We start from the raw sequence: 13,373 nt of genomic DNA, 5'->3' as shown, positions 1-13,373 counted from the left end.
CATTGGGGAACCTTTTTGATGACATCCATAATGAAGAAGGTTTGTCCATCTCCTGAATCGGACTTGTGTGGGAGACTCGATCCATTTGTAAGAATGTGATTCAGTCTTTGCCAAATTGTTCTCGAAAAAGTGTTTGTTTGTTCTCGCATCTCAAATCACGTGTTTACTTTCCTTTTCATTTCTTATTTTGGTTCACATCAAAATCGTCCCCTCGGGCACGCCCACTTTATCTTCTTACATTTGTCATTTTTTTAAGGCACGCACATTCGCAGCGGAGGGCAGCGCTTCCGGAAGGGGGCGTGTCCAATGACGTCAGCAAGCGGTGCCGCGGCTCGCTGAGAGGTGAAGACCAAAATGAAGAAGACAAAGAAGAAGAAAGACGACAAAGGCGACTTGTTGCTGCTCGGTCAAAGGACGCCACAGAACGGAAGACAAGAAGACAAGTCTGGCGCGCGCACAACCCCTTTTTTAAATTTATTTATTTTAAACAATCTGTCAGTTTTGTTGCGTGAGGGAAAAACCTGCGAGCGGGTCGGCATCTTTTGTATCTTGATTGACAGGTAGGTTGCTGATTGACAGCTCGCCGACGTACCTTTAATGTTTGTGTGGAAATGTACACGACTCGCTTATAAAAGAGATGTCATTTTCTTCTTGTAGAAGTGACCCAAATGTGCAAATGTGACGTTTTAATCATCAGCCGGCTTTCTTTTTCGCTTGTTGTGGCGCGTGCGCTTTCATTTCAAGTTCATTTCAAAGGGACACTGAAAAAAAAGTTTTCACGACTTCATTTGGGATGCACATGATTCAAATGACGTCGTTTTCTACTTTTTTCCTCTTTCGAGATCAAATGACACGTTAGTTGAACACATTTTAATGACGGGCGAACAAAGTATTCAATTAAGTGCCTTCAAAGGTAGAATGTTTGTCCCCCAACGGGAGGTTGTGGGTTCAATTCCCAGCAATGGTCGGAGTATCCTTGAGCAAGATCGCGGACCCCGAGTTGCTCCTGATGCCGATGTCAGCAGATGTGACATCGGCGAGTGAACAAGAGTTGATTTCAAACGAGAGCTGCGTGCCTTTTTCACGCCTCTGAAATCTCGTCGTCACATTAGAACGGTATCATCGCTCATAAAAGTGGCGTCATCGGATTGACGCGACGTTTCACTCGTTTTCGTGGGATTTGTGAGTTCGAATGAAGCCTTGACAAAATCCAATGGTGATAATCTAATGTAAAGTCCAATGAAATAGTCTTATTCGGAGTTAGCGTTTACGTACGCAAAAGTCGTCGTTACCAGAGGGAAAGCCAAATATTTCCAATCGTTTGAGCCAAAAAGGCATCGTTAAACCCCCAAAACAAATCCTCACCTTTTCAGTCGTCGCTGATACCAAGAACCGATACCGCTCGCGCTTTCAAGACGTGCATTTATCTGGATGACAAAACAATGACAGGTCTTCTGAAAAACTTTTGTCCTTAAAATTGCATGAAATGAAAAACAATTTCTCATTCCTGAACATAAAATGTAGAAGAGCCTAGCGATAACTGGTATTGCTGTTCGACCATCCCAAACTACATCCGACAAATACACGAGGGATGGAAAGCAGAAAGATGGTGAAGATGATGACAATGAAGATGACGATGAAGATGAAGATGATTATGAAGATGATGACGTTGATGAAAATGATGACGATGATGACGATGAAGATGATGACGATGATGAAAATGATGAAGATGATGACGATGACGTGACGATGACGATGATGAAGATGACAATGAAGATGACAATGAAGATAACGATGAAGATGATGACGATGATGAAAATGATGACGATGAAGATGATGACGATGAAGATGATGACGATGATGAAAATTATGACGATGATGACAATGATGAAAATGATGACGATGAAGATGATGATGAAGAGGATGACGATGATGACGATGAAAATGATGACGATGAAGATGATGACGATGAAGATGATGATGAAGAGGATGACAATGACGACGATGAAGATGATGACGATGAAGATGATGAGGATGAAGATCAAGATGATGATGAAGATGATGATGACGATGATGAAAATGATGACGATGATGATGATGAAGAGGATGACGATGAAAATGATGACGATGAAGATGACGATGAAGATGATGACGATGAAGATGATGATGAAGATGATGACGATGAAGATGACGATGATGACGATGAAAATGATGAAGATGATGACGATGAAAATGACGATGATGACGATGAAGATGATGATGATGACGATGATGACGATGAAGATGATGAAGATGATGACGATGATGTTTGGGCAAGTTTGGCAGTTGTCAATCATGCGGCTGCGCCATTTTGCTTTTTGTTCTGTGTGTTTTGAATTCCTCCCTATCTTCTGATTAGACATGTTTCCGTATGATACGCAAATGCATCTATTCCTCACCGCCGCCGGCGGGAGCGGAGCCTAGCCAGGAAGTGGACTTTATGTCCTTGCGATGCTTCGATAATGAAACAAAACGAAATGTTGGTTTCCAGCCAAGCGCGGCTTGCTCGCTTCCCACCCGCAAATAGTTTGGCTGAGGCGGGGGGGGTCGGACCACAGGCGGCGTGCACGTGTGCGCACACACACGTGTACGTGGAGGGAAGCGGAGGGGTGTCGTGAAGTCACAATGTGCCGGTGGCCAACATTCTCTTCCGCGTTTGTCTGGCGTCACGTTGAAAGACATTCCAACGCGACTCGGCCAAGGTCACGCCGCCGCTCTACAATCGCTCAGTCCAAAATGTCACCAACCATAGACTCTTCCGGCACTGCGCACGCAGGCTGTCGTCATTGAGTCTGATGGAGCGATTTAGTTTCCGACTTGTTTATTGTGACGATGTAAACGACGTCCATGACGACTTGCGACTTACTTGGCAGTCGGCCAAACACAGCGAGCAAAACGGCATTCAAAATGGTGGTTGTCACCTAAGCCGAAAGATGGCCGCCAAACATGTCAATTAATAAATAATAATTAATAATAAATAAAATAAAAAATAACCTCAATGTTTACAGACATGTTGTTGGGGATGTATTTTATTGAAATTATTGGTGACTTTAAAAAAAAAAAAAAAAAATCAACACATTTTTACACCCTTGGAAACGTTTGATTATATATTTTATTTTTCTTCGGAATATCAGCAATTTAGCTTTGCGTCTCGACCAAAAACTAGTTAAAGCCGAACGCAGAATCGTTCACCGGACTCGATGGTTGACGATATCGCGGCTGAAAAAAAGTGGCGCGAAAAGCCTTGGGTCAGACGGCTTCAAGTGGAAGCGCGTCCGGCGGCTGCCGTGCAAATCGATGAGGAGTCCCGCGACCTTTAACCCCTCGGCACAAGCGAGCGGCGTCCAAAGCTCAAAGTGTGGCCGCCTGAACAAAATCAAGTCCCAATCCGTCAGCTGTGCTCCGCAAGTAAGTGCAACTTTCGTCTTTGCGTTTTCACTTGCGCCGCCGCAGGACAGACGACATCTTGCATCCTTTGTCAAAATGATCCAATCGAGTCGAACAATCGGCGATGTGCCTCCCGCAATGTCGCACGGCAGCAAAGCGGAGGCGCGTCGCGTCCTCAAATAAGCGGTCATCGGTGCGGGGGAGGGGAAAACAAACAAAGCAAAGCAAACTTGCCCCCCGAGTGTCCGAGGTGACGCTCGACTGTGGCGCAAGACGACGAGGCACGCGAGGGTCGCGACATGCCGTCGGTCATTTGTTTCCCTTCATTTCTTCTTTGTTTTTCATACTCGGCGAGCGACCGACACGAGCGAGACAAACTAGCTCGAGGTTGGAGCTTGCCGAGCGAGCGCGTTGGCGTGACTTTGTCGTTGCGGTCAAGATTCTCGGCTCGGCTCGCTCGTCACCCGCTCCGGAGCCGCCTCCTATTTGCTTCTTTTTGTTTGCGTCTGGCCGCCCGCTCGTGAGCGGTTCGGTTTGCTTAGTTTGGCGGGAGGAGGAATCGCTCGATGTTCATCGGTTGGCCGGAAAAGCGGGCAAGCGGTTCAAAGATGGGCTACGAAGGCGCGGCATCGCCCTCAACACGAGCAAGTTAATTGCAACCTGACGGAGCCGCGCGGGGGGGGGGGGCGAGCGCGTGTCATCGGCCGCATTGGTCGTTGCACTTTTCTTTTTTCGATTCGCGCCGCCACCGTTTCTGTTCGCGGCCAAAGACTTTGCGGCGACCCGCAGAGGGCAAAGCTGAGCGACGAGGCAAAAATGTTTGGAAGCGTGCCGCCTGTTTGCAGCGACCTCGAGAGGTCGGCGACCCCGTGGCTGTTTGACGACGAGCGGACGTCCGCTCTTTTGTCCAGCATGCAAAATTGCCGCGGTCCACTCGCCCGAGTTGTGTGCGGGCAGCGTGGGTTCAGTTCCCACTCGGTTGACGCCGTCTAACGTCTGCCCCGCGACTGGCTGGCGACCCGTTCGGGGTGCGGTGCGCCTTTCGCCCGTCTTGAGCTGGGATCGGCTCCGGCACCCTCCCGCCACCCCGTACGAGAGAAGCGGTGTGGATCATGACAATGACGTGACACAAAATGCCATCGCAGCGTGCGTGTCGTTTGCCTTGGAGGAGGTCTCCTCAGCCAGCCGCCCGAGTACGTTGTGAGCTTCCTCATTCAAACCGATTCGGTGGTCAACACAAACGCTTTTGCTGCAAGCTAGCTAACTAGCGTCTCTGCGCGCAAGAGTTGCTGTTTGTTGTCGGCCGGTACAAATTGCTGCTTGATGGCCAACCGAATGCATGAACGCACTTCAAGTCGTCCGGTGCCGCCGACGTTCGTCTTGGTGATTGCGCTGCGGCGACATTTAGGAAGGTGGCGAAGGTGGCGGCATGCGCCGGAAAGGAGAGCAAAGAGCATGAGCGCAAGCAGAAGAGGAAACGTGTGCGTTCACGATTGAGCGACTTGTTCAAAGTTTGTGATCTTTTCGTCCCGGACAAAAGAAGCCAAAATGCAGCATGCTAACCGCCGGGCGCAAGCTGCGGCAAAGAAAGTCGCGAGCTAGCTAGCCAGCTAGCAAATTGCAACCAATTGGAGTCTTTCAAACACAACGAGACGGCACTAATATATATATGGATATATATATATAGATATGTATAATATATAAATTCTATATTTCTAGCTTGATATTTGCCTCAAGTCGCACGGTTAGCCACTTGGCCAGCGCACGTCCTCATTTGCCCGAAGCCCACGCGCAACTTTGCTCACGCACGTTCGGTGTCGCAGGTGCGACGAGCGCTTGTGGCCAAAACCAAGAGCCGCACCTCAAACGTTTAAAATCCATACACGGCACGAGTAATTCAAGAAATATTTGAGGAACGAAACAAGCGTTCCATTTTCCACATCACTTTGCTCAACGCGCTTGAGTCAGTTTGTTTTCTTTTGTCTTCAGTCGAGGATGAAGTAGACCTCGACATTCCTCATCCTCATCCCGATGGCGGACTGCCTGCGGATGGCGCCGTCTCCCGAGACTTTGGCGCTGCCGCGGTTCCGAGAAGTGGACTCCGGCCGGGCCTCGCAGCTGGCGTGCGCTAACGGCGGCGGGCGCGCGCCGCGCATCGGCCCGCCCTTCGCCGACGGCAACCGGGACCCGTCGGCCTTCTTCGGCGCTTCCGGACTGAGCTACGGCAGAGCGCCCGCGGGTGACGGTCCGCCGGCCTTCTGGCCCGAGCCGCCGGCGCTCGCCTTGCGCCGCCCCCCGGCTCTCGCCTACGACGGCGCCGGCTCGCCCTGGATGGACCCCAAAGGCTTCGTCAGCAGCAGGTGGGAGCATTCGGGAGCTTTGATCTTTTGCCGTTGTTGTCGCCGATCCATTTATCCTGCTTGTCTTGTTGCCGACGACTCCAACACGCTGACCTTTCTGAAAAGAAACGATTGCGACTTCATTTTTTTTTGTTTCCATTGAAGCGCGCAATTGTCAGATGCCGATGCAACGATTTAGGAGTCGGAGAGGAGAGGATGATTTCCACGACAGCCGTTTGCTTTGCGCGGCGAGATCAAAATGGATTTGAAAAGCCGCGCGCATTTTGCCCGCCCGAGGTTTTCGCCCATGCTGGTCTTGACAGCAAAGCTCGCCGGGAGATGCGCCCGACATGTCGGCAGAGTGGCGTGGCCGCGCCATCTTGATGACGGATACGCTCACGTCGGGCTGTCCTCTCTTGCAGCGCCGTCGCGACTTGCCCCAAAATGCCGGCCAGGCGAGCCGACGCCGGCGTCAAGTCGGACGCGCACTTCTGCGCCGTGTGCCACGATTACGCGTCGGGGTACCACTACGGTGTCTGGTCCTGCGAGGGCTGCAAGGCTTTCTTCAAGAGGAGCATTCAAGGTGAGGATTGGGGGGCGGGGCTTCTCCTCGCACGCGACTCGAGTCGACTTCCACCGACGACAACTCGGGGCTGCGGTTAAACACGATTTGAATGATGGGTCGATTATTGGCTCTATTCATGGACGCATCGGATCAAATTATTCACTGACGGATCGATCGTCAAATTAAAAGTCAACTATTTTGATGATCAATTCGCCGTTTGAGACCTTGATGCACCGACAGATTTCAAGTGCAAAAAGAATTTCCTGACTGCCGACATTTTCGCGTGTACGAAAGCGAGCGCCGCGGCACTTTACAACTCGACTCCGACTTTGCTTCGTTCGCTTTCAATGTCTCGATCCGCTCCATTTGTGTGTTTCCTGAAACTCGACTGCATTTTAAAGTCATGTTCTGTTTTCTGGCTACAATCCGTCACATTTGCATTGATGTGCACTGTCCCCGTACGCGTTGGAAAATAAATCCCAAAATACAAACAAAAGAGCAAAGGCGCCAAAGCAAGTTTGATTTGATGGTGCCTCTGATGACCTCTGACTCCCTTTCCGCTCATAGGACACAACGACTACATCTGTCCCGCCACCAACCAGTGCACCATCGACAAGAACCGCCGCAAAAGCTGCCAGGCCTGCCGCCTGCGCAAATGCTACCAAGCCGGGATGATGAAGTGCGGTACGTCTGCAGATGGATTCTGGACTCTGGATCGGTGGCGCTCAAAACAAACACCAAGCAAACCAAGAACAACAAACGTCATTTTTGGCTTGCGCAAAAGCGCCGCCACGCGCGATGCGAACGGGAAGCTTGTCTGTGGCCTTTTCCGTTCGTTTGAGCATGAAGCTCGTACGGCGCGTTCAGTGCCACGTCGTTGAAATGCACATCCCCCGCATGAGAAGGCAAGCGTTTTTTGAACGGAATGTTGGCTGCGCGTTTGCACTTGCAAGTCCAAGCAGAAATGGTCACCCGGGTGGGATGGCTCCTATCTCAAAGCATTTTCTTTGGAGCGCTCGCGTGCCGGCGGATGCCGCAGAGTCCGTCTAACTTGCTGCTGTGATGACGCAGGCGTGCGGCGCGAGCGCTGCGGCTTCCGTGGCTTCCGTGGCTTCCGTGGCTTCCGGCACCAGCGGCGGGGGGCCCCGCAGGTCCGGGTGGAGGCGAGCGGCCTCAGCGCCGAGGAGTTCGTCTTGCGCGTCATGGAGGCGGAGCCGCCCGCCATCTACCTGATGGAGGAGCTGAAGAAGCCGTTCACCGAGGCCAGCGTGATGACGTCGCTGACCAACCTGGCCGACAAGGAGCTCGTCCTCATGATCGGCTGGGCCAAGAAGATACCGGGTGAGACCGATATTCGCTCGGCTCGGCTCGCCCCCCCACCCCCTAGCGGGTTGTTGCATCATCAAATGAAGTGGCGTCGAAGGCCGGTCGCGACTCGGACCTCCCGGTTCCAAGCGACCTTTCCCGGTCGGAGGTCGGTCCAAGTTCCTCCGACGTAGCGTCGGTCTCAGACCAGCAGCCGATTCCCGTCGGTTGGCACGACGCCCGGTCCGAGGGCGCCGTCCGCCGTTCTGAGGCCTCGGACAGGAAGTGAACAGGACGTCATCTTTGTCTTTGGCGCCTCATGAGGACGAGCGGCTTGGAAAAGGGATGGCTGGAGCTCTGACACGTTTGTCGGTGTGTGCGTGTGCAGGTTTTGTGGAGCTGAGTCTGTGTGACCAGATCCAGCTGCTGAAGTGCTGCTGGTTGGAAATCCTCATGTTGGGCCTGATGTGGCGATCGGTCGACCATCCCGGGAAGCTCATCTTCTCGCCCGACTTCAAACTCAACAGGTCAGCTCGCGGCCGCCGGCGTCTTTATGGCACGGCTGACGACCCGTCAAGTTTGCTCGCTTTGCCATGGCGAGTGCACATTGGCGAGCACACTTGTCATCGCCATCCGCCTGCTCCCAACAAATAAAGTGACCGAAAGGCTCCGTGCCACTCGCGCCCACATCGACGCGGCAAAAGAATTTTGCTTTCGTACGCAAGGTCGGTCCAAAAATGATCAAAAATCATTTGCGGACTACAAAACACACCTGACGAAAAGCCGCGACGACTAAATTGCGCCCTAATCCGGACAAACACGGCCACGTGATTGAAATGGGCTCGCTCGTTGCGTCCTGTGAGTGCCGGGCGATGCTTTGAATTGGGAAATGTGAAATGGGTTTGGCTGACCTGCGTGCGCGTGTGTCCAAGCAGGGAGGAGGGCGAGTGCGTGGAGGGCATCGCGGAGATCTTCGACATGCTGCTGGCGGCCACGGCCCGATTCCGAGAGCTCAAACTGCAACGGGAGGAATACGTCTGCCTCAAGGCCATGATCCTCCTCAACTCAAGTCAGAACAAAATCAAGTTTGCTTTGTCACGGGCCTAAGTGGCAAACACGTCAAGGTTTGCCGCCGAGCCACGGCTCTGTTTTGCCCGCAGACGTTTGCTCGAGTTCCCCGCAGACGTCGGAGCAATCGGCCAGCAGGAAGAAAGTTTTGCGGCTTCTGGACCGCGCGATCGACGCGCTGGTCTGGTCCATTTCCAAGAGCGGCCGGCAGCAGACGCGACGACTCGGACACCTCACCATGCTCCTCTCGCACATTCGACACGTCAGGTCTGCCGGCGCGCCGATGCCATTCGTGGCGTTAGCATTAGCGTGAAGCGAACGGACTCGAGGCTAAGCTCATGTCGTCCTTCGCTCCAGGCGCACATGTGCTAGCGACATCCACGCTATGAAGTGGCGCACCCGTGAGCGAAAACTTGAAATTGGCCGGTACAAATGTCGACGTCGTGAACCTTGAAAAAAAAATGATGTATCGCAAGGCGGATCGCTCACTCGTACCCGGAGGCGTCGCCGCATCAAATCGGCGACAACAAATCTGCGATCAAATTCATCGACAACTGTTGTGCCATTGGATTTATCGGATACACCTGTGGGCACTTCAAATGGTCCAAGTCATCCCAACTTCAACCTCGCCTCTGTGATTCTTTCTCTTCCGTGAAAGCAAAAGAAAACTTTGGAATGCAAATCAACGTTTTGGATGATTTTCTGACGGGTGTTACGAAACAAACCAGGAAGTCATCCGTTTGTCTTTGGACATTTTCCAAACTGTCAACTTTTTGGGGATAAAGACATGGAAATGCCCCAAAGAAATTCTAATAAAAAAATGGATATATCTATATATAATATATATTAGTTTTTTTTTTCCCCCTCCAGTTCATGAAAAAAAAAATCCACATTGCGGAGAAAAATAATGACGTGCAGCCCTACAATAATTTTTCCAATTTTTTTTTTTTAAATTGGATTCACCGAAGAATGTGGAAAAAAATTGCCGGGTGAATGGCTGATTGGTGGCGCCTTTGGCAATGTTGATGTGTGTGTGTGGTCTCCATAGCAACAAGGGCATGGAGCACCTGTGCAGCATGAAGCGGAAGAAGGTGGTGCTGGTGTACGACCTCCTGCTGGAGATGATGGACGCCGACACGTCGGGCGCGCCGCAGACGTCCGACACGCCGCCGTCCGACACGCCGCCGTCCGACACGCCGCCGTCCGACACGCCGCCGTCCGACACGTACGCCCGACGCGTGGCCCCACGGCCCCCGCAGAGCCACGTGTCGCAGAACGACGGGTGAGGCGTCGCCGCTCCTTTGCTCCTTTTCACCGATCGCCTTCGAGCGAGCGCTGGCTTGATGGCCGACTTCTTTTGCCAAACTCACGTTTCCAATTTGAAGCCTTTTTGGCTTATAGTACACTTTTCCTTTTTTTTTTTTTTTCAATTTTAACTCCTGACCTGTTTTCATGCATGGAATGCGCACAATTTTCCTTTTTTTTTTAAACTTTTCATCCTTGGAGGGCGGACCCCCCCTTATTATTAACACGCACCGTTTCCTTTTACGTTTTACGTTTTCCGCCTTTATATTTAGTGTTGGAAAATCTCTCCCCGTTTGGACGGGTTCTACTTGTCCAGTCCAATATTTGAAATAATCGATGTGTGCCCAAATGCACTGCAAAATGTCGCTTCATTGACCGCAGCAGTTTAGCATTTTAATCCGAAAGTTTTCCGCCAAATCATTTTTTGGGAGTGTCGGGCTTCGGTCAAAGTTCTGTACTGGTTTGGGCGCATTATTGCCAGCGTTTGAATCGCGGTGCGATTTCAATATGAGGACCCCTCGCTATATTTGTCCCGATATCGGGGCAACGCTCATTAAAAGTATCAGATCAATAATTTGAATTTCCAATTGCGAATTCACGATCCAAGTTTTACGCTTCGTGGGCTCATCAAAGGTTTTGGCGATATCGGGGCGATTGTTCAATCGATCACGCCGCACTCATTTCATTTCAAGCGGATCGTTTGGAAACTTGCTTTGCCAAAAAGGGCCAGTCAAAAACTTGACGTTGTCTTTGAATGACGCAAAATGCGTCAAATGATGAAAATGTCACGTCTTCTTTTTGAATATTTTCCATGATTGAATTTCACGCTTTTGACTTTCTGTTGACGTCACTGCGGCAAGCGGAGCACTTTTGCCGCTCAACAAACTTGTCGTTGTTTTCATTTTCATGTTGGACATGAGCGGCGGCGACCAATCATTTGGCTCACCCGTGCCGAGAAGAGACGGCATTCGATTCCAACGGTTCCGCACGGCAAAGAGTCGCAATTCGTTTTGAGCTAACGTTCACCGAAGCCCCGAAGCATTATGGGGGAAAACAAACAAATGCAAATGATGCACTGCAGACCGAATGCAAACACACAATTAGTAGTTGACTGACTTAAATTTCAATAATAGTTTGTTGACATTTTGTTTTGTATAGTTTTTTCCCTCCCATAGTCAGTTTGTGGCTGAGGGCGGATTTGACGCTGAGTCGGTGAGGCCTAAAAGCGATTCGCTTCCGCGGGCCGTTTGAGTCATTTGGATCCAAACAGCCACAAGTCGTTTTCAAAAAAAGTGCAATTGCCCTGACGGCCATTTTCATGGTCGCTGTTTTTTTTTTTTTTGCTCTCTCAGGTTTGTCCCTGTGGCGGCGTGGATGTTGGATTTGGGGAACCCCGCCTCTTCTTCTGACTTTAGCATCCCCAATGGCATCGCCATGGAAACATCAGGAGTGAAACGAGTCTGAACGTCCTCGATCGTCGGCCTGCCCTCCAAAAAATGCCGAGTCGTCTTTTTCGGTGAAAAGTTCAAAGTTGGCGGTGTTTTTTTTTTTTTTTTAATCGTACGACTCATCACTGTAACGTCTCACCTGACCCATGAACCCGCCGGCGTGTCGCACATCAGGTTGCCGTGACGACAGCTAAACGGCCTTCCCTGAAACTTTTCCATCCTTTGTAGAATCTTGTCAGTGTGTGTGGTGTGTCAGAATTAGCATTAGCATTAGCATCTCTTTCTTGTGTTGCGCTGGGATGAAGGCCACCGTCCCTGTCGGACCAAAACCTGCCCAAATTGTTTGCAAAGCGCTAAGTGGCCAGCGTCCTCCCCAACTGTCGCCAAATGAACATTCGCGAGCGGGAACGACCGCGATGCCGCCGTTATGGCTCGAAACGCCATTTGAAACCAAACCACCAAGATGGCGGCGTTCTCCTTGAACTGGAGAGCGACCGTTTCCAGTTTCCTGCCTTCACGTTTGGCACTTGAGCAGCAAAAAGGCACGCTCAATAGGATTTGGGGTCAGAACCACTTGCTCGTGATCCAACGGCGCTGGAAAACGTCATCCGGCCGCTCGGCCGTGAAGTCTTTGTCTCAATGCGAGTCCATCGAAGGTTTGCGAGTTTATCACGCGGCGCTCACTTGACGGAACGCAAACAGCCGAGCGCTTACGCCCAAATGTTGGATCCCGTCAGGAAGTGTCGCACGCCCGTCCACCGAAACCCTCAAATGAAAGCTGAAAGGCTGCGATTCAAATGTTCCGAGTCCAAAAAGGAGCATTCGCTCCATGTCGCAAATCGGAGGCACCAAACGGGACAATTTGTTTGGCCGACCGAGTGCAAAAAAGAGCCAACTGGAGAAAACCTGTAGGGCAGGAGTGGGCAAACTTTTGGATTGGCGGCCCCACGATGGGTTTGAAAATTTGGACAGAGGGGCCGGACCAGGAGCAGATGGATGGAGTGTTTTGGAAACCTCACCTCATCGGAGAAAAAAAAAACAACTTAATTTGAAATGAAAGTGAACAAAAGCATGACAACAAAATATCTGTCTTTGCAAAAGACAATAAAACATGAACAAGGTTTATTCATTTCATTTTTTTTCAAGTTCGGCCGGGCCGGGTTAAAACGTTTAACGGGCCGAATGTGGCCCCCGGGCCGTAGTTTGCCCACGACTGCTTTAGGGTTGTTTTCTTTTGAGGCGGTGCTCCTTTGCGACATCATTTGTGGAAGCTGTGGAAAGTGCGTCACGTTTTGTGATGCCCTCGCTCTTTTTTAGGCCACGGCTAAGCCATCATTTTCGTGCCCAAAAACACGCACACGCACACGCACTTCACTGTCGAAGTGTTTATTGACGACGTCATTCTACGGGATTCCATCAATAAAAGTCAACAAATGAAAACGTTGCGCCCTTTTCTTTTCTTTTTTTTTTTTTTGTGGCGAGGATGCAGAGGAAGGAAATGTTTCCGGAGTGTATTTTTATATCATTTGAGTCATTCTCTTTAAATAACGACGAGGGCATTGTAGAAGTGACCAGTCTTGGTGTTGAAATTTCAACGTAAGGAGGACAAAAGGCTCGACCCGTATCTCGGTGCGGAGCACGCGAGGCGATAGGAGCAGTCGGGATGGCGCCGGAAGGCCGCTGCAAAGAGCAACCACATCTGCTCTCACCGTCGGGGGCAAAATCGAATGAGAATGCAAATGCGACAAGGTCAAATGAGAGCATGTCTTTTGTTTGCCTTCCCCCGAAGACGGGCGGGGGGTGGGACTTTTTCCCTTTTTCTGTCTGGGGAGAATCAGCGTGGGACGAGAATAAAAACTCTTTCGACCCAAAATGGCTTTATTTTTCCATCAGCAGTTCTGCCATGCTCGGCGACCC

General features: G+C 50.9%; 1 protein-coding gene across 4 annotated transcripts; it reads left to right on the top strand.

Annotated features, from left to right (window-relative positions):
- The first annotated feature begins 332 nt into the window (after positions 1–332).
- On the top strand, positions 333–12,896 carry esr2b (estrogen receptor 2b). Of its 4 annotated transcripts, XM_088307783.1 has the most exons (11): positions 333–560; positions 5,416–5,786; positions 6,188–6,348; positions 6,898–7,014; positions 7,402–7,671; positions 8,024–8,162; positions 8,568–8,704; positions 8,796–8,970; positions 9,752–9,896; positions 9,940–9,985; positions 11,361–12,896. In XM_088307783.1, exons 2-11 carry the CDS (start codon positions 5,458–5,460, stop codon positions 11,459–11,461), a joined length of 1,620 nt encoding a protein of 539 aa, XP_088163909.1. In that variant the 5' UTR covers positions 333–560; positions 5,416–5,457; the 3' UTR covers positions 11,462–12,896. The 4 variants fall into 4 exon arrangements, with proteins under 4 accessions (XP_088163909.1, XP_088163900.1, XP_088163886.1 ...); XM_088307774.1 differs by having other exon boundaries at positions 8,571–8,704; positions 9,752–9,985; XM_088307760.1 differs by having other exon boundaries at positions 9,752–9,985.
- The last annotated feature ends 477 nt before the right edge of the window (positions 12,897–13,373 follow it).

Source organism: Idiotropiscis lumnitzeri, chromosome 1 (genome assembly GCF_059441095.1).
Source record: "Idiotropiscis lumnitzeri isolate Australia: NSW breed Sydney's pygmy pipehorse chromosome 1, RoL_Ilum_1.0, whole genome shotgun sequence".
Taxonomy (NCBI): domain Eukaryota; kingdom Metazoa; phylum Chordata; class Actinopteri; order Syngnathiformes; family Syngnathidae; genus Idiotropiscis; species Idiotropiscis lumnitzeri.
This window is presented reverse-complemented; position numbering and strand designations above follow the sequence as displayed.

Bases quoted from the DNA above. Each gene is read 5' to 3' on its own strand.
- esr2b (XM_088307760.1), top strand. From the start codon at position 5,458: ATGGCGGACTGCCTGCGGATGGCGCCGTCTCCCGAGACTTTGGCGCTG. The intron at 7,672-8,023 runs GTGAGACCGATA...GTGCGTGTGCAG, and splicing joins CTGGGCCAAGAAGATACCGG to GTTTTGTGGAGCTGAGTCTG. The intron at 9,986-11,360 runs GTGAGGCGTCGC...TTGCTCTCTCAG, and splicing joins CACGTGTCGCAGAACGACGG to GTTTGTCCCTGTGGCGGCGT.